The sequence below is a fragment of the Colias croceus genome, chromosome 30, assembly GCF_905220415.1.
Source record: "Colias croceus chromosome 30, ilColCroc2.1".
Taxonomy (NCBI): domain Eukaryota; kingdom Metazoa; phylum Arthropoda; class Insecta; order Lepidoptera; family Pieridae; genus Colias; species Colias croceus.
Window position 1 is genome coordinate 1,603,157 of NC_059566.1, and position 21,207 is coordinate 1,624,363.

At 34.8% G+C, this 21,207-nt stretch overlaps 4 protein-coding genes and 1 long non-coding RNA gene across 5 annotated transcripts; 2 read left to right on the top strand and 3 right to left on the bottom strand.

Moving 5' to 3' along the window:
* On the bottom strand, positions 1-5,766 carry LOC123704788. The gene is made up of 4 exons (XM_045653289.1): positions 5,584-5,766; positions 5,219-5,387; positions 1,520-1,651; positions 1-524 (listed from the first exon to the last, which is right to left on the bottom strand). Exons 1-4 carry the CDS (start codon positions 5,690-5,692, stop codon positions 308-310), a joined length of 627 nt encoding a protein of 208 aa, XP_045509245.1. The 5' UTR covers positions 5,693-5,766; the 3' UTR covers positions 1-307.
* LOC123704802 lies at positions 1,726-3,116 on the top strand. The gene is made up of 2 exons (XR_006753179.1): positions 1,726-1,963; positions 2,274-3,116. It is a non-coding gene; the product is annotated as an uncharacterized LOC123704802 (long non-coding RNA).
* A 1,550-nt stretch (positions 5,767-7,316) lies between the features above and the next one.
* Positions 7,317-10,806, top strand: LOC123704786 (cleavage and polyadenylation specificity factor subunit 5). The gene is made up of 4 exons (XM_045653287.1): positions 7,317-7,700; positions 8,482-8,593; positions 9,143-9,233; positions 9,872-10,806. Exons 1-4 carry the CDS (start codon positions 7,483-7,485, stop codon positions 10,117-10,119), a joined length of 669 nt encoding a protein of 222 aa, XP_045509243.1. The 5' UTR covers positions 7,317-7,482; the 3' UTR covers positions 10,120-10,806.
* Positions 10,807-12,333: 1,527 nt separating this feature from the next.
* Positions 12,334-13,855, bottom strand: LOC123704774. The gene has a single exon (XM_045653271.1). It carries the CDS (start codon positions 13,744-13,746, stop codon positions 12,433-12,435), a length of 1,314 nt encoding a protein of 437 aa, XP_045509227.1. The 5' UTR covers positions 13,747-13,855; the 3' UTR covers positions 12,334-12,432.
* Positions 13,764-14,932, bottom strand: LOC123704521. Its single transcript, XM_045652903.1, has 3 exons — positions 14,777-14,932; positions 13,852-14,450; positions 13,764-13,805 (listed from the first exon to the last, which is right to left on the bottom strand). Exons 1-3 carry the CDS (start codon positions 14,793-14,795, stop codon positions 13,764-13,766), a joined length of 660 nt encoding a protein of 219 aa, XP_045508859.1. The 5' UTR covers positions 14,796-14,932.
* Positions 14,933-21,207: the final 6,275 nt, after the last annotated feature.

The window sequence follows — 21,207 nt, forward strand, 5'->3', positions numbered from 1 at the left end:
ATATAATAAAATTGATGAAAAGTCAAACCAGTATATTTTTATATATTTAAAAAAAAAAATTTGAGGCGTGATCTATATAAATTGAAGCCAAAAATATAGTTTTCAGAATTTTTGTCTATATGTATGTCCGGGATAAACTCAAAAAGTACTGCATGGATTTACTTAAAATTTGGTACAGAGATAGCATGAGAACTGAGGAAGGATATAGGATAGGTTATACCCCGGAAATCCCACGGGAACGGGAACTATGCGGATTTTTCTTTGACTACGCGGGCGGAGCCGCGGCGTAAAGCTAGTTTGAAATAAATCAGTCTTTCCTCATACAATTCCGTTTTTCCAGTACAATGATGTTTTTCAAAGCGCTCGCTATAACGAACCTCATTTCGTGGAACTTATTCACACTCAATCTATATAAGAACTTTTGTCCGTTCGTCAATTCCAACGTTAGGATGATTTGTGTATCCCTGTGTATGATTTCCTTGCTTCTTTCTGAATTCGCGTTCTCTTTGCGTATGTTCGTTTGGCTGAAATATAAAAAAAATATACTTAGGTAAATAAAATTTTAAAAGAAGTTTAATATTCAAAACATATTATCTTTACCAATCCATACTAATATTATGTAGATTAATATTAATGCGAAAGTAACTGTCTGTCTGATACTCAATCACGTCTAAACTAGTGAACCAATTTTCATGAAATTTGGTATGGAGATATTTTGATACCCCAGAAAGGACATAGGCTACTTTTAATCCCGAGAAAATAACGCAATCCCGAACTGCGTGGGCGAAGCTGCGGGTGGAAACCTAGTATACAATATTATAAAACTTGTTTGAAAGCGCTAATCTCAGGAACTACTTGGCCGATTTGAAAAATTCTTTCAGTGTTAGATAACCCATTTATCGAGGAAGGCTATAGGTTATAGATCATCACGCTAAGACCAATAGAAGCGGAGCACTGCGGGTAAAACCGCGGGGCACAGCTAGTCCATATCATAAAAATAAATCGACAAATGTGAAGTATCAACCTCGAGAACGGCTCGACTAATCTAGCTAATTTTCTTCAATGTTTGTAGTAATAGTAAAATCTTCGGAAATGATTGAGATCAATTGACTCGAAATTCGATTTTTTTCAATTATTCACATTAAATAAATTTCTGGCTAACTACAAACAAATATTTTTGCACTACAAACCTCTAGGACCATTTATTAGTCACTAGCTTTCCACCCGCGGCTTCGCAATCAAAGAAAAACCCGCATAGTTCCCGTTCCCGTGGGATTACCGGGATAAAACCTATCCTATGTCCCGGGGTAAAAAGTAGCCTATGTCCTTTCTCGGGTATCAAAATATCTCTATACCAAATTTCATGCAAATTGGTTCAGTAGATTGGTTGGCGTGATTGAGTAACAGACAGACAGAGTTATTTTCGCATTTATAATATTAGAGATACATTATAGTGTGAATTGGCACATAAGCTAGTATTATTACACAGGTAAAGCTGGGTTGCTTAGCTAGTATTTACCTTAAAGACAGGTCTATTTTCCACTGCAGGCTTGCTATACCAGGCTTTATTCTCAAATGCCTTTGTATATTATTGTATATTTTATCCATACATAATAGCGTTGTTAGTTCGCTCACACACTCTGGGGTAAACCTGAAAAATATGAATATTTGTGAAATTAATAAAATAATGTAAGTTACATTTTGTTTTCTTAATGAATACAAATCGCACACTTAAAACATAAGTGGCACTATACAAAAAAATTCATTTTTGAGTTAAGTATGCAGTCAAAAGGCATAAAACGAAACGCGCCTAACGCAAAGATCCCGGTAGCTCTAATGCGTCAAATTTTTGCTAGATGTCGCTAGTGTCACTTATGAATTTGTCACAATTTGTCCGGTCGGTAATTGATAAACCGGCACTATGCCATTTCGCGTCAAGTCTCCGGTGGAAATCCTTGTCGAGGTGAGTCAAAAACTGGCACTTTGTGTAAAGTGCCACTTATTTAATTAATTTGCTTTCGAATATTTACAGTGAGTAAATGCATAAGTGGCAGTTTGAATATAATGCCAGTTATTTAATAAGTTTAGTGTGGATTTTGTTTTTATACGAAATTCAATAACGGGCATTTTCTTTAAAGAGCCATTTAATCAATAAATATGCTTTTAAATTTTCGCTGTGCGTAATTACATTAGTGTCAGTTATATTATGTTAACTTTAATTAGGACTTTGTTTTTATTCGAATTTAATAATAAAAAAAGGCATTTTGTTTAAGGCTTTTTGTATTATACTATCATGGATCCGAAAAGAAGTAGATGTAGAAGTATAATAGAATTATCAACTCAGAACAATCAAAGAAAAAAAGAAAATGATGACGATGATGGATCTCAAATTACTAAGCCTGCTTCTAAAAGAAATTCCGATATTGTTGAACCGCTTTCAACAATGAGTGCGTCCGATTTGAACATCATGAGAAGTTCATCCTTTAAGCTCTTATCACAACCAAACTAACACTGACGATGGTAACTTTTTTCTCGCCTCAGACGATGACAGAACAAACTTTCCATCAAATAAAAAATGCAGGAGATCAAACTCAAACTCGTCGTCATCGTCTTCGTCGTCCAGCTCGTTCTCATCTTCGTCCTCAAGCACATCATCCAGTTCAGCTTCAGCTTTGTCTATACAAAGGCCATAACCTAACCCAACAAATTACTCAAAGTAGGTACTATAGACACACGTAATAATTTCGACCCTTCTAATCCGGATGACGAAACAGAGAACCCAAAATGTAAAGTAAAAGGAATGACCAAATGCAAAAATTGATGACATTTCCTTCACTCAGATTGTTGAAGTTTCTAATAATCATCAAATAAGTGATCATCTTCCTGCTGATTCGAATCTTAAAAATAGTCTTGCTCCGAATGATGGTTATCTTGTCGCCTCTTCCAACCCTGCTGATAACGTCGAAATCATACATTTTAATACAAATGACACAGGAACGATGAACGATACTGCAAAAGAAGCTCCAACTCAGCCAGTTGATGCAATTACAAGAAAACGAAAAAGAATAAGATCGTTACATACTACAAATATTGTGAAGATACTAATAAATACAGGCCGCGGAAGAATTCTAACAAATACCCGCGGCCCCATCATTAAAGCGGCTCGACGGAACACAGTGGGGTTTTAGTCGGTAGGAATCCGACATAACCCACGGCTCCTTCCCCGGGGGCAGTGGGTATCTTTGGAAGATTTCCCCACTATAAAAAAAAAAAAAAAAAAAAGGCAAAAATATGTTTCAAACTCAAAACGTTTTTCCAGCTAAAATGATTAAGCAACCTTGTGGAAGTACATGTCGTCTGAAAATCGCAGATAGAATTTCTGAAGAGTCACGAAAACTTATTTTTAACTTAACAGAGATAAAGCCCAGATATAAAATATATAAAAAGATTAACTCTAATAGAAAACCGAAGAAGGTTAACGAAGTTACTGCAAGATTTTTACTGACCCGTGATAATTAAACCTTTGATACGCTGATTTTTACATAACTTTAACAGTTCCTACTTGGAAAGAATTTGACCTTAGCAAATTAATTGAAATACCTCTAATAACTGTACTGATTAGTAAGTAGTAAGAACAAGATTTTAATGTTAATGTTATTTATGACAATACTTTTATGATTCAAACAGACTTGTTAATTATGAATATGTGTGGTAATTTTGACCGAAAACTATGAGCATGTGCCAAATAAATATAATTCTTTATTATTTTAGTAATTCTACTGTTTTATTTCTCTCTTTGTTATTATTACAATGTAGGGAAAATAACATTTTAGAGGTCATTAAGCAAAAAGTTTTGAATAACTAGAAAACTATAACCGACACAATACTAAACATTTTTTTAAAATGCTTCTCCATTAATAAATAATCAATAATTTTATTGTTTGCCACTGGATACTGAAACAGCGTTAGTCAAACTGTTATTTTAATCCGATCACAAGTCTATATTTATATTTTTTTAGTTCCATATCACCAATTCAATTTTTAAAAAATCTTAAAACGGCCGTACTGTAAAATTAACATTTTCGTTTAGTGCCATTTATGTTTTAAGGGTGCGAAATGATGACGCATTCAATTGTGTTTATTTATACATTAAATAAACTTTCACTTTATTATTTAACTAGAATTCCGCCCGCGGCTTCTCACGCTTTCTCTAAAAACTAATAAATTATATGCTACTAGCTTTCCGCCTGCGGCTTCGCCCGCGTTTACAAAGAAAAACCCGCATAGTTCTCGTTCCCGTGGACTTTCCGGGATAAAACCTAGCCTATATTACTTGTGGATAATGTAGCTTTCGATGGTGAAAGAATTTTTAAAATAGGTCCAGTAGTTTATGACCCTATTCATTACAAGCAAACAAACAAACAAACTTTTCCTCTTTATAGTATTAGTGTAGAAAACCCTTCCTCTTGAGTCACTCTATCTATTAAAAACAAACCGCATCAAAATCCGTTGCGTAGTTTTAAAAATTTAAGCATACATAGGGACAGAGAAAGCAACTTCGTTTTATAATATTTAGTGATATTATAATATGCTGTTTCTGCAACTGTATGATGTAGGCCTATTTTCCATATCTACTTTAGCAACATAAAGTGTTATATTATTATTTAACCGTTTAGAATAATATAATCATGTAATACAATTAGCTTTAAAATAACTAATTTTTTCATATTCAGAAATTTTAGAACTACAGTAGACCCGCACTTTTCCGATAATTGTTTTGCAAGGCCTTGTCGAGGTATAGGGTATAGAGTGCTGCCTAGAGATCCCCCTATAGGCTGAATGTTTTTACTTAAGAGTACCTTGTAATTTGACAAATTTTGAACCTAATGCTAGGATAAGATGGTTTAGTAAGGCCTGTTTCATGTTACATTGTGTATTTTGGAATTAAAACAATATCTTCGAGTAGAGCACAAATAGTGGTGGCACATTTTTATTGTATACTGTTAAATCATGCATGATCGACGTAAAAATTGTGAAACACTAGGGATTCCTTATTTATTTATACACACGTCGGATTACAGGGGGCGACGGATAGGCTAGAGGCCAGTGTAACGCGGGTCTACTATATTTTAGATACTAAAGGGCTGTTGTTTCATCTCCAAGTGAAACTATAGAGTATAGAGTTCTTATAATGACTAAAATCTTACAAAATGCTCACTTAAGTCCCTCCAGAAACATCTGCATATCCTCCTCGCTCCACGGCTCTTTATTCGCCGATCTAAGTCGCGAGACATGCCGCACCACGAACCGTACTGCTGAGAATTTATCCGCGTTCATGAGGCTCGCCATTCGGCTGTCCGGGTTACCTTCTAGCTCTTTGAGGGCCACTGAAATTGTATAGATTTAAAATTAGATTAAAAAAACATGCTTAAACTGATGAAATTATTATTGTATTGTCAACGACCCTTGATAAGTGTTTAACCGAGGCCCTGCAGTGGGTAATTCACCACTATTGCTAGCTAGTCCTTTACACAAGTATGCGGTTCACCAAATAGTCTTATAATTAAATTAATAGTAACTTACACAAGACAAATGGTTTTAATTCCTTCTTCTGTATTTCCGGCGTGACGAATGATACAGTTGTCCATTGCGCTGGATTTTCCGTCAATAATTCTGTCTGTTGGGACATCATTAAAATTACAAAATAAATCAGAAAATACAAATGAATTCTTCAAATAATTTTTGATTTTACGGCAAGATTGAAATGTGAAGACTGAAGAGTGAAGACAGAGACACACAAAAGTCAAAACAAATTCCAATAGAATAGTGTACTCTATGGTTTGACATCATACCATAGACAAGAAACGAATCACAGATTATCTAGATCTGTACACAAATAAAGATGTACATTACACACGGCACGGCAATAGTATATTTACAATATACATACAATAATATTTTTTCTCAATGTTATATCAAGCAGTACTACCTTAGAGTATATATTACAATAGTATAGAGCGAGTGTATTGCACAAATTGCATAGTGCGCATCGTAGGCAGATGAGCTATAGATACTATATAGATGTGTGTGTGACAAATAGGGATGGGTAGATATCAATTGCGTGTTGAACTATCGATAAGTTATGTAAATAAATATGTATCATAAGTAAATTTTATGTTCAATAAGTTATTAAAGGAAAAATATATGAATAAAGTATAAATATGTAATTTTAAATTTTTTTACCAACTGAATAAAGTTTGTTTATTCCATTTGAATATTAAATATTATATAAGAAATTTTCTTGTATTAATTATAAGTACTTTAAAAAATATGTTTGATTGGAATATCAGAAAAACGTGAGTACTTGTTAAATAATAAAGTTAATAAAATAAAAGTTCGGGTTTAGTGCTATTTATTTAATAATAAATCAAACAATAATAATAATGTTTTAAAAATGGTAAAAAATATTAAGGAATAATTAATAATTTAAAATGATAATATAATAAATAATATTAATAATTTTTTTATTCAATTTTATCCATTCTACTATCAAAATCTTCAAAATCAATTTAGTGGTTCAGAAAATATATCGTAACATTACATACTTTACATTTACACTATAATACATTCGCATTCATAATTTAGAAAGTGTATCATACAAAACACACCACAAATTTATTTATAATACATTTTTAAAAGAGTTTTAATTTTAAAGTTAAATAAATAATTTGTTAAAATATAGTTCTTCTAGTAAACTTTATATCGAGTACAGCGTTGGTCAGGTCACATCACTACGATCACGTGGCGGCAGTGAGGCGCGCGAGCGAGCCTGCGCGTGTCCGCCTCCCACCTACCCTTCACCCCCGCGATGCTAGATTTATTTTCATCAAATTATGTAAAACAATCGACTTACTGATGAAATTTGATAGTGGATTTCAATTTTGTTTATTTTCTAGTATCGTTTTTGCAAGATAGAACTGCACATTTCACCACGTTTATTCGTAAATATGAAAAAAATCTAGAGCAATGCACTTCGTGAGCACTCAACCACGACTGCGAGCGCTTGCGGCGGGAGCGTCGTGTTGTTCCCACCTGTGCCTACTGTTCCCACTTGGTTGTTCGCACTCTATAGATAGTATATATACTCTAAGAGTACTACATTTTTCCATCCATATCTTTCAAATTAAACAGACAAGACATAAATAAATATTGCGCTAGTCGAACTTTCTACGCATTACATAGGTCGTGGTTATTTAATTTATGGTAATCTGTGGACAGAATTTGTTTGTGGACTGTATTTTATCTGTGGCACACGTTTGTAATTTATGATTTGTGCAAAATTGGCGTCCGAAGCTGAAACGTGTTGTTAAATTATCAAAATATTTGCTATTTTACGTGAAATAATCTCTTTTGTATAACCGAAACATAATTTACTATTATAATCAATCTAAATTATATACTTTGAACAAGACAACCAACATTATGGCGACCGTACAAGCAAAACAATGGCCGGTGAGACCGGGTATTCAACATCAAAATAGTCAAAACGCAGCCAGTCTGACTCTAAATAGATCGATTAATCTATATCCCTTGACTAATTATACGTTTGGAACCAAAGAACCTCTGTTTGAAAAGGATGCTTCAGTTCCAGCGAGATTTCAAAGGATGCGTGAGGAATTTTCCAAGATTGGCATGAGGAGGTAAGCTAATGTACTATACTAGCTGCCCCGTGACTACCTGCTTAAATCCACGAGAAATTATTATTTGCAATATTTGACTACTACTATTCAACCGTTAAGGGTTTGATTCGTGAAACCAAAGTGGCCAGTTTGAACATAACTTTTTTCATGTTTTGTTATTCCAAATTTAAACATGGTAATTTAGCGTTGTATTTTGTAACTGTGGAAGCTTAATAAACAGATAGATTTCCTATTAATATAATCTCCAACTCAAATATATATTCATTCAACTAGACTCCCTTCAGATGCAAATTCTTCACCAAACAAACTACATAAATCACAATTTATTATAGCAGTTTCTACAGAGAGGAGCTGGCAAAAACTCTGTTCTTTAAAATCATATCAATTTAACCATACTATGATCAAATAAAATATGCTTAACATAGGATATTTTTTGAACATTTTTAAAGAGTACTTTTGAATTATGGTGTAGGATTCCAACCTGACACAGTTTTTGCCTTATACCTCTTATTTTTTTCTGTCTTTAACTGTATTGATGTCAAATATAAAATTGAATACACTTTCTACATTTTAACACTAGCTGCGCTTCGCGGTTTCACCCACCTAGCTCCTGTTGGTCAGAGCGTAATGATGTATAGCCTATAGCCGTCCTCAATGAATGGGCTATCTAACACCAAAAGAATTTTTCAAATCGGCCAGTAGTTCATGACATTAGCGTGTTCAAACAAACAAATTTTTCAGCTTTATAATATTAGTATGGATATTTATATTTTCCTTGCAGATCAGTAGAGGGCGTATTATTAGTACATGAGCATGGTCTCCCGCATGTCTTGTTATTACAACTCGGAACTGCATTCTTCAAATTGCCTGGTGGAGAACTCAATCCAGGAGAGGTGAGTTTTACATCTATTTCTATGTTTTTATATTTATTTACTTATAGAAGGCATAGTTACAGAGTATAATCCATATTATATAAGTAGCGGTTTGCCCTGGCTTCGCCCATGGTACATGTTTACGTTTTCTCTCCATAAGAATCATCCTTGTATTTCAAGGAATATTGTAAAATATGAATTAACAAAATCTGTTCAGCCGTTCTCGAGTTTTGCTCTTACCAATATGTTTGATTAATTATTATATATAGATAACTTCAATATACCAATAGTATATTTCCATTTGTGGCTTTGCTTGCCTAGTGGGAGGAAATATACATAAAAACGAGATGTTTTTTTCGTGTTAAAAAGTAGCCTATATCACTCTTGCTTCCTAACTATATTTATTAAAATCAAATGGTAATCGCAAACATACTTTAATAAAACTTTCCTCATGAATCCCTATCCATTATGAAAAACTGCATCAAAATCCGTTGCGTAGTTAAAGAGGATTTAAGCATACATACATACAAACACTATACTGTTTATTGATATAAATTTGATATATTACAGGATGAAATTGAAGGACTGAAACGATTGCTAACTGAGACACTCGGTCGACAAGATGGCGTGAAACAAGATTGGCTCATAGAAGACACTATTGGTGAGTAATTTTTATTTAATTAACTAAGAGAATCATGTTTTTGGCTATGTAAAAGTTTTAATATAGATTTGTATTTGATTATTCAGTTGTATGGTATTAAAATCCCTACTTTATATTATAAATGCGAAAGTAACTGTCTGTCTGTCTGTCTGTTACGCTTTCCTACTTAAAGCTCTCAACCGATTTTGATGAAATTTGGCACAGACGATCTTTAGACCCTGATAGAACATAAACTACCTTTTATTGCGAAATATGTACCACGGGCGAAGCCGGGGCGGACCACTAGTGCTGTATAAATGAGAAATTTTTAAAGAATAGAAAGAAAAGTATATGTTCTTTTATCAAAATGTATTTTTCTCGAAAAGGTTTGACATATAGATTTCCGCCCGCGGCTTCAAAGGAAAACCCGCGTATTTCCCGTTCCCGTGGGATTTCCGGGATAAAACCTATTCTATGTGTTAATCCAAGTTACCCTCTATATGTGTACTAAATTTCATTGTAATCGGTTCAGTAGTATTTGCGTGAAAGAGTAACAAACACACACACACACACACAACAAACTTTCGCATTTATACATCCTCACAAACTTATAGTAGGATTTGTTTGCTATAAAACTACAACATACAATTTCTTTGTAGGCAACTGGTGGCGACCGAACTTCGAACCGCCACAATATCCATACATACCGCCGCATATAACAAAACCGAAAGAGCACAAACGCCTGTTCCTTGTACAGTTGCAAGATAGAGCTCTATTCGCTGTGCCAAAGAACTACAAATTGGTTGCGGCACCCCTGTTTGAATTATATGACAATGCCCAAGGGTATGGGCCTATAATTTCGTCGCTGTCGCAGAGCCTGTGTAGATTTAACTTTGTCTATATGTAATTTTTGTTTAGATGGTGTGTAAATGTTTGTGTTATTGATTTTTTTTTGTTAGTGGAGGTTTAAATACAGTTTTTTTAATAATAGAGTAACTAAAAGCGGGTCTAAAATATATTAAAACTGTGGTCTAAAAGTCTTATTACAAAACATGTTTTAGCGTTAAATCATAGATAAGGACAAGTTTAAACCTCTGGCAAAGTTAAACCGTGACTTTATAGTATTGGTTTAAAACAGACTTATATTTAAGTTTGTGTAATAAGACTGTTTTAGCTGTTGCAGTTTTATTCCAGTATATGTAAAGGAATCTATTGGAAAGAATTTACTTTTAAATTGTGTTAGTTTTTGTTTAAATGTTCTTTTAAGCTAGGGAATAGTAAAATTGGTAAAAACTTGCTTATAAATAAAATAATAAAAAAAAAAAAAACAATAACATAAGCATTTTTGTAGTATGTATTTGTGAGTGGCAATACTGATTATTTACAAATAAAAAAAAAATTATACTTAAAAAATTTTTAAAAAGTACAGTAACGTATTTTCTTTACCAAATGCATTTTTTTGCTAATAACACTTACATTTTACGAGTAAGTATTTAAATAATTTCGAGTGTTGCCACAGTGTGAATTATCTCATGATGGACGAATGTAAAATTAGTTATTAAGTAATACTGACGTAATACGAACAGAAAAACAACATATGGGTTTTATTTATTGTACCTCAAGCAAGAAGATTGTCCTAGTTTTAAGTAACGGTAAGACTGAATGTGACTGCATTTTATCTGTGATGTTTGACAGTTTGTGTTTATCTGTGATTTTTGACATTTTCTCAAATGATGACCAAAAAACAATGGTTTTTCGATGTCAGTCGAACTTTTTTGTATCTGTCAATTTTTATTTTTATTTTTTTATCTGTGATTCGAGACGTGTGTGTTGTATAAAATTATATTACATATAGATTTTACTATATGTAAAATATTGGTGTATATGACATTGGATACTGTTTATGTAAATAATGTGTATATTTTGGTTACATGTATACCGTATTAGGAATAATCTATTCTTTACTAGTCATCAACGTATTTTTAAATTAACACTTTTAAATAATGAAAACCAAACTTTTAAGCAGTAAATGCAATAGATATTAACAACAAATGTACATAAGAAACTATTTTAACAAAATGGGTTATTATAATAATTGTATAATGACATTGACGCTTGTAAATCTTTATGTGATACTGTAACAACTGCTGTTCATTTTTAACCGACTTCAAAAAGAAAGAACACAAAATTTGTAATTCACTTACTTTCTTATAGACTTACTAATTTTAAATGGCACGTTTATTATATACCACACAAACCAAATTACAATTTTAATTTTACAATTCAGTATACATATAAAAAATTTAATTTTTTTTAAACTGTACTAATATTATAAAGCTGATGAGTTTGTTTGTTTGAACGCGCTAATCTCGGGAACTACTAATCCGATTTGAAAAATTCACCATAGATGAAGTTCCTCTGGTATGTGACCAGCATTCACAAGTTTAACCAAGTCTGCTTTCTTTGCATTAGGTATTGGCCCTGGGTCAGAATAGGCAGGGTTCAAGGGTAGAGTTGCAACTGTTCTTCTGCGATCCTCTACCTCAATCAATGTCTACCTTCTTGTATTCCGAAGAATGATCATACCGACAAAACAATATCTCTTGTTACCCTTTTTCAACCTTTATAAATTTGATCTTCAACCATGAGATTGTGTTTCCATCTTCGTCTTCTATAAAAAATTGCGTCGGGAGTTGCGTCGCTACGTGCGCGCACTTTCTTACTAGCCCATAGAGTTGATGGGAGAGACAAAATAGTTGCAGAGACAAAAGTTGATCTTGCGCGCTAGCTCTTATGTTTCTTTGCGGACTCGATAGCGGAGTGCATAGAATCACACTCCATTTGTGAATGCCCAGATTCCAGGAACTTGAGTTTGATTTGATTCAAATGATCAATTTTTTTACTGCATACAACAACACGGCGCACATACGTAGATTTCGACTAATTAGGCGGCCAAAAATATGTTTTTATTTTTATGGGGTAAAAGGCAGTTTAGAAAGGAAACAAAACAGTTTTTGACTAAAAAAACATTTTTATTTGGTAAATATAAGAAAAAAAATTAAAAAGATACAGTTTTTATAAGAACACAATTTTTTAAACAAATACTTAATTTCTATGAGCAATAATCTTATTTATTTATACAAGATTTGACATATACAATATTCATATATAATTTTTTTACAATTACAATTATCACTCCCGCATTATTTTTCAAGAAAAATCATGTTTCCTGATCTGTGTCTGAGTTTTCTTGATCTATCTCTTCGTTCGGTTCAGCAGACACAAGCAGAGCTATCGTTTCTTTTAAGAACGATTTTTGAGAAATTCTTTTGACAGTCCTCATACTGCTTAAAAGAGGATCGGATGTTAATAGCAACCTTTGATATATATCAAGGTTACACACCTCTCTTGAAAACTTCCTTGAAAAGTTTTGCCGATAGGACCGAAAATGTTTATTTCGTGCCTCTGCTGCTTCTTCCGATAATTGCCCTATTGGCAACAAAGCCTTTTGAATAATGCTGGCACCGTGAATCAAAATCTTGTGCATGGTTGGTGTCATAGGGTGCCAGCCGTATTGCTCCACATATAACTTTGCTGTGTCCAAAGCATAGCTGTCGTATTTAGCTACATCAATGTTATAGCCACAAGAAATAGCTTCTATTATGACTTTAAGTCTATGAATCAGTTCATGGTTTATACCCGTTATCTCAGCCGCCAACTCGGTGTCCTCGAAAAAACGTCTGCTGGTATTGCCATCATTTGTATTTCCGAAATTTGCCTTTGGCATGTCTACTAAGAGACCAGTTTCTGTCCGGAACCTTTCTTGGATATCCTTCTTTTTATTCTGCTCTAACAGCTTTTCTTCCGGGGTTCTCCTTTCTCTGTATTTCTTGACAGGTAATTTATATGCCAGGTGCAATATGCTTTCAAAAAGCCGTATCCTGGCATGTAAAACCGAAATTCCGAAATCCAACGCTTCGGGGCTTGACTCATTTCTTTTACTGAGGTCATTGAAGTCCTTTGAAGTAGCCCCACAGATATAGCATCGACTTGTGGATGTTGTGTTTGTTGCTGCATTGCAAATTTTTCCGTCAATCATCGTCATTTTCATGATATGCCTAAACTTAAATTCGCCACCATCTAAATTCACTGTAGTGGGCGTCAGGGACTTGGTGGCATTTTCCACATAACTGATTTCCTCTTTTGTTATATCTGTAGATTCCTTAATAAATCGGAATCTTATAGGGCGGCAAAATCGTGGAGAAGAAGGCGTGGGATTTTGCCAAACAGTCTTTTCATTGTTTTCTCCACAAACAATTTTCAAAGGCACAAAAGAGCTTATAAATATGTTGGCATCAGAGTCGGCATCATCTGTGAATTTCTGTTTAAACCGTGATTGTTGGGAGCCGTCACATCCCCATTTGCAAATTAACGTTAATGACTCCCGTTCATTGTCATTCAGTGTTACTAACACTTCTTCCAGGAATATCGATAAGCGCATAACAGTATGGTTTATAAGGCTTTGTAAATCCATTTCTGCACAAGTAGCCGTTACCCGTAAAGCACTTTTTGGTGGATAGCATTCTTGTTTTGCTTTCAACAATAAATCATAGCAAGGATAATGCCTTTTGTTTGTTGCCCTTATTATTTCATACTGCTGCCGAGTGAGATCGGCTTCTACAAACATTTTCAGGGTCTGAAATGGGGTCAAAGGAGCGATCATATCACTCGCCTTGGAATAGGCTTTCCTATATTTACTAGCCCGGGTCGGCGATTTCGTAACGTCTTTGAGAACTGTCGAGGCATCCCTTTTGCCATCCTTTTGCAAAACTACTTGTGCGGCATGTACAATGACCTCTGGTTCTGTAGACGAACGTATTTCCTCAGTCTTTCTCCTCTTGCTACGTTCACTTGAATCCGCAAAGGATTTGCAAGGTCGGCCTTGGCGAGGCGTTTCAATAGGAATTTCAAAAGTGCCCTCTAACCAGGACTGGTTATTTTTTAAAAAAACTTCTTCTACTTTGTGTGCTTTCAACCACCTTTGTTTCATTTGAGATTTTATGTAGGAAAAATTATGCTTCAGAGTCTTTTTACTCTCTTCAGTAACTCCATAACACTCCAGCAGATTATTTTCCAAATAGTCCAGTTTTTCACCGAAATTTGGTAAATCTTGACTTTGCATCTGGTCGAACAAGTACTTCCGAGTAACTACTTTAAAGCCAGAGGCACTAGAAGACCCTACAACAAATAAAAAATATGTTTTAGTATAGGAGACAAAATCCCATATTTTTCTAGGTTTCTACGTACAAACTTTGATATGAAATTTTGTGGTATTCTGCGGGTTTCTGCGGTTGATTTTTTATTTAAGATAATGTAAAGTGTATAACCAATTAAACAAATAAGAAAATTTGACAGGGACGGACCCTGAAGTACACTAAAGACACTATTGAAAGTCAAAAACAAGAATATTTTGTTAGAAAAATGGGTTAACTTTTGAGTGGTTAAAAAATGTAATATAAACCTACAAAATATGAACTAATTAATCAACATTGAAAATATCTTACCTGAAGTTTGAGAATCCATCACAATTACTGTAATAACTCACTTTGAAAATTAAACATTCACTTTATAAAAACCGTTGCAATGGTAGCGCCGAGAACAGTTACGTGCGTAAGTAGCGACGATCGAACTTCGACTACCTGTCGATCGGCCCAGGCGCACTCGTCTGGCGACAAATGGGCGGGGCGTAATTCTTGGAAGTGTTAGCTACTTGTGGATATCAATATTGTTGGCCTCGTGTTATTTTTTTCAAATTGACTTTTGGCCGCCTAATTAGTCGAAATCTACGTATGTGCGACGGGTTGACTCGATGACGGTTGATCATCAGCTGTTGACGTACGGATTACGAATTTATCCATGTTGAAGGTCTTATTAGGACCCAAATATACTCACACAATACACAGCGAGTTTCATATAATGCAGCGAGATCAACACCGAACAAGTGACAAGAGTGGGTACCTTCAAGACTGCGCGAACGCACGACAAGTGGATGAATGAATAAATTGAAACAAGGAGACGAGCGGCCGGCCGGCGGACGCCGCCGCTATAACAATAACAGAATTTCTTATTGCAAAAGCAGCTGAGGATGCGATGTTGAATTTCATCATTTCCATATACAGAAATCACTTCATGAATACTCATAGTACTTTTATAGTTTTAATGCCAGCAGGTATAATTTTATTTATCTCGTTGATTTCGGTTTCAGATACGTAAATTTTTTTTACAGCTTTTACAAAAGATTCCAACGTCGAGTACACATCAGTAGTATAGTTTGTTATATATTTTCCATAGGCGATTTGCCTATCGAGAGCCCGCTTAACAACCCCTCAGCAAGCATCAGCCACACCCTTGCCGTGCCACTTTCAAAAAATGACCACGAAATATCAAACTTGTAAAAAAAATGAAAAAATAATTAATGAGAAAAAAAGTCATTTGTCTGCCGGTATTCCGAATGATTTATCGTCATTTCCTAAAAAAAGGTGGAGTGCATCAGCTACGCTATTGCTCAAAATTTTACCATTTGATTTGGTCTTCATATTTCGGCGCCTGATTTTATAAGCTTCGTGTTCTCTCTTCTTTTGATATCTTGTTAGCGCGAGTGCGTGACAGGTGTTGTCGTCAATCCGCAGTAAATTTGACTGCATTCAAATAAGCAACTGACCAAAATAGCCTCTTGTTTCAGTAAATTTGGCTGCTTACAAATAAGCAACTGACCAAAACAGCCTCTTGATTCAGTAAATTTGGCTGCATTCAAATAAGCAACTGACCAAAACAGCCTTGATTCAGTAAATTTGGCTGCATTCAAATAAGCAACTGACCAAAACATCCTTGATTCAGTAAATTTGGCTACATTCAAATAAGCAACTGACCAAAACAGCCTTGATTCAGTAAATTTGGCTGCATTCAATAAGCAACTGACCAAAACATCCTTGATTCAGTAAATTTGGCTGCATTCAAATAAGCAACTGACCAAAACAGCCTCTTGATTCAGTGAATTTGGCTGCTTACAAATAAGCAACTGACCAAAACAGCCTTGATTCAGTAAATTTCGCTGCTTTCAAATAAGCAACTGACCAAAACAGCCTCTTCATTCAGTAAAGTTGGCTGCTTTCAAATAAGCAACTGACCAAAACAGCCTCTTGATTCAGTAAATTTGGCTGCTTACAAATAAGCAACTGACCAAAATAGCCTCTTGATTCAGTAAATTTGGCTGCATTCAAATAAGCAACTGACCAAAACAGCCTTGATTCAGTAAATTTGGCTGCATAAGCAACTGGGTCTAAAATGAAAACATCATTGGCCTGTTATAATATATGAAGAGGGTTTTCTTCATCAGTCATCAAATCGCTCATTATTTGTGCATCAGTTTTAGTTGCAGCGTAGGGTCCTTTTACGTCTAAAATGTATCCGCCAGTGGTTACATTTACAATTGTGAATTGCTTTAACCCTTAAATGGACGATTTTTTTTTACGTTTTAAAAAAATATATTTGTATAATAGACATGTATTACTGTCTAGGAAAAATGAGTAAAAAAATCTAGACATGAATTTACTATTTTTTTTTTGCAATAATGTGAGTGTTGTTTATAAACTACATTGCGCATTCAATGACATTTTGCAAGTATGGGTAAAATAAGAGTGGATATTGTTTTTGAAATGTGTTTATTTATTCTAAATTATGATATTTATAAAAACAATTGCTTTTTTTCGTATCACATAAAGATACACGACATTTTTGGCACATTTTGAACGTAAATCCTGAACATTTCGGGAATTTGCACCTCTGCTGCTTATCCAGCCAAACTGCCCAATGACATGTCTGATCCAATCTGACGTCTTTCAGAGGAATTGCTTGAGCTGGTCCTCGAAACTTCTTCATTACAAGTTCTCTTTGTATTGTGCTCCCACTAGGTCGACCACGTTTAGCGCCATTTGCAGGTAGACCCAATTTGCAGAGGGTTTCGGCAAGTTCTAGTCTAAATGTACCCAAATTGAGAAGTTGATCATTTCCTTTTATATTATTTACCTTCTTGAACATAACCCATGAATTTATGCGAGGTCCAGGAAATGATAAAATAAGCGCATGGTCCACTTGCGGCTCTTCATTGTGATGTGATAACGACCTATAAATGAATCTAATAAGTCCACGCCCCCCATGTGAGCATTGTACTCCTTGATGACTTTGGGGCATGGAATAGCAACTCTCTCTTTCTTCGATTTATCAAAGCGCGTGACTGTGGTTGCTGGTTCTGCTCCTACGTAAGTGGAAAGAAGGTTAACGGGCTTGTTATCTTTCCACACAACAGCACTTACGTCAATATCATCCACAGTCGCCACGTTTTCCTCATAGAATCCTCTGGGTACGTTCTTTTTCATTATAGTGTTTTTGTCAGGCAATTTGCAGTTTCTCAATCGGTTTACTCTTACTGTTCCCAGTGAGAAAATTCCTTCCTTAGCTAAATAGGTGACGAGAGGCACAGAAGTATAGAAGTTGACGAAGTATATAATGTGATTCACATTGCGTGGTACCATTCTAGCTAACCTGACGACTGTATTTCCAGACTCTCCCAAATCTGGCTCACCAGGTAAGATGTTATTTTTGGAGCCCCCTCCACTGTAAACCTCAAATCTATGAGCATATCCTTGTAGACTGCAGATGAGATACACACACCGGCACAATTAGCGGAACAGAAACCGATACGCGAGAACATCGTCTGGGATTTGAATGAATGGCAGCAGGTTCTCTTTACTGATGAGTGCAGAGTTCTTTTAAAACAGATCAATGGGAGACAGCAAATATGGAGACACAGAGGAGAACGCCAAATATAGTCTAATTTTGAACACACAGTGGCTTATGGTGGCGGCTCGATTATGGTTTGGGGAGGGATATGTTTGAGAGCTCGCACGGAGTTATTGATAGTCACAGGAGGGACCATGACAGCAGATAGATACATCAGAGTCATTTAAGAAGAACATGTTGTACCATTTGCCCCATTTATTGGTGACTACTTTATTCTAATGCAAGATAATGCTCGTGCTCATAGTGCACAATCGGTACAGGCATATCTGAGCCACGTAGGTATACCGGTGATGCAGTGGCCAGCAAATTCCCCCGATATGAATCCGATAAAGCATGTCTGGGACTTGCTAAAAAGAAGGGTTAAATCCAGAATGCCACCCCCCAACAATCTGAATGAACTTGGAAACGAATTACTTGAGAAGTGGGAGCGGTTGCCTCAAGAAATCATCGATAACATAATCTGTAGCAAGCCCAGACGAATGGAAACCGTAATCAGACCAAGAGGGGGAAACACTCGTTATTAATTTTGCTTTAATTTTATTGTCAAATCATTTAATGCTTACTTTTTTTATTTTTTTTGTGATGGTTCATAATCATCTAAAAATTTCACTTATTTCAAATTTCTTAATTTTTCAATAAAAAATAACGAAGACTTTTCAAAGTCGTTGTTAAAAGATGTTAATCAACTTGTTACTTTGTATCTAATTACATTTTCGTCAAATATATGCGTTATTATCTCATAGTCTCACTTTTTTTTTTGTTCCGCTAATTGTGCCGGTGTGTATATAATTTGAACCCCCACTTGTGGGGTTTATTGGGCATGTATTGTTTTATGTAATGGCTCATTTTGGTTGCACACATCTGCTCGTCTATGGAAAGCCTTTGGTCTAAGGGAACCTTTCCAAACTGGCAGTTGAGCATTTCCTCAAGAGGTCTTATTTTGAATAGCCTGTCATAGTCTGGATGATCTTTGGGTAAGCATAGCGTATTGTCGGCAAAATGGAGAGTGGATCTTATTTTTTCAAATTTTTTTAACGGCATCGTATTTTTTATGTGATCATAACCAAATTTATCACTCCAGTAAGCCCTGGTGTTTGGAAATTTTATGACTGAGGTGTAAATCAGAATGCCTAGGAATTTATTTATGATATTTTCATTTATAATTTCAGGATTGGATATTTGTTTCTGGGCCGCGTATAAGTTACTTTGTTCTACAATTTGTTTTTTTATATCTGATGTAAAATAAAATGAAAAAAAATCATACGGCGTGTTACAAGACATCAATGCTTCCGTTATCTGAGTTTCTCCCCTAAAAATAAGGCTGTCTTCAGCAGTAACAAGATTCCGTTTTCGCCAAACCAGAGGTCGCTTAGAAATCCCTTGTGATCTACTCTGGGGTACTGCTTCTCCGGCTTCCAAAATAGGAGGGTCTGGCATATTTTGATCGTTGTCAACTACAAGAGGAGGATCAGCATCCACTTCATCAGACTGGGCATTCTCACCTTCATCACTATTTTCAAGGTCCCGAAGAACATCTCGAGCTGTTTGATAATAGTGACCTTCATCCTCTACTTCGGAGTCCGAGCCGTCTAAGCCATCTTCTGAATCTTCAAGAGTTTCTAAATACTTTGTAATTTCGCTTTCTAGTAATCGCGGCATGCTGAAAAGCAAAATAAAAACCCTTCACCAAACATGCATTTATTTAGCAGGCAATGCGCATTGTAGTTTTCCTACAACATACCAGATTTCGCGTAATTCGACAGTAGCATCAAGTAATTTTCAATGTTTTACAACATGAACATGTAATTGAAGATATAATCAAGCAAATAAAAATATGTTATATACTTACATTATATTTTATCAAAGTCCGAACACAACTTCAAAACTTAGTTTCGCGCCACTAGAAAAGTTTTCTTCAAAGTGACATTTGACATTCATTTATTTTTAATGCATAAAAATATTGGATAGTGCCAACATTAAAAAAGTACAAAATTCGTTCAGAAATAAGAACTAGTTGTCAAAATTAACAAAAAAATAAAATAAAGATAATTTTATCTGTGATGTTTAGTATGTTGTTTAAAAACAACATTGTCCATTTAAGGGTTAAGAGGTTTTGGAATTTGTGCATGCTATATGCCTCTGGAACAAAAAGTTGTGCTCTTGGAATCCTTAGGTTTCCGAGTTGTCTTCTTGATATATTAAACAACATCACAAGCCTGAAATTGAATTCCCCAGTGCGTAGTTTCGTTAATAAAATACCCAAAGTATTAGTTCTGGGGTCTACGGGGGTAACGAAAAAATGTTACACTAAATTGTTTTCCAACCCCGATAAAGAAGTTTCACTTCAAAAATTTCTAAATATTGTTATAACTTTTCCGTTCCAATATTCTTAAAATAAGTACTTACGATCTTTGAGTAAACAAAAGAGAGAGACATGCATTTCTTAATGAAGGGCTTTGTTCAGATGGCGTTAAATTCTTCATTAGTTCGTCCAGTCCAAAAGTGCATTTCTTCTTCATTCAAGCCTCTTGGGTCGCTAAATCTTAATCTAGGTGAGTTTAAGGCATTTATAAGTAGGTCACAAAGATCACTGAAGTGGCTAGCCGTAAAGTCATGTTATACATTGCATGCTTGAGGTAAATCATCCCACGAAACACATTAACCTACTATGATAATTAATAAAAAATAGGATAGGCCAACGTAGAACCTATAAAAAATCCTAGGATGAAACCTATCAGAAAAGCAGGAGAATAATTATAATGAAACAGGCCAAGTGCAAGTCGGACTCTCTAAAATTGTACCGTTTTTTTTTTTTGCTTTTAAGGTTCGAAACCAGTAAATAGTTAAATACACCAAATCCCTACCTCAGCCCGTAGCGCCGATAATTGAGCTTCAAAGTACTCTTTTGTCATCTGTTTCGCTTCTTCAACCAATTTGTAGGGATTTGTTATGCATAATTTATTATTAAAAAGTTTCAACACTTAAAAAATTGATCACCAGATAAAAGAAAATAAACAATAAGGTTAAAACATTTCATTACGATACTAGAAAAAAAAATATCATATGCTAATTCTGTCTTGTCCCTTAAATTTATTCCAACGCTATTCAGCCATTTTGGCGAAATTATTTCATGTGA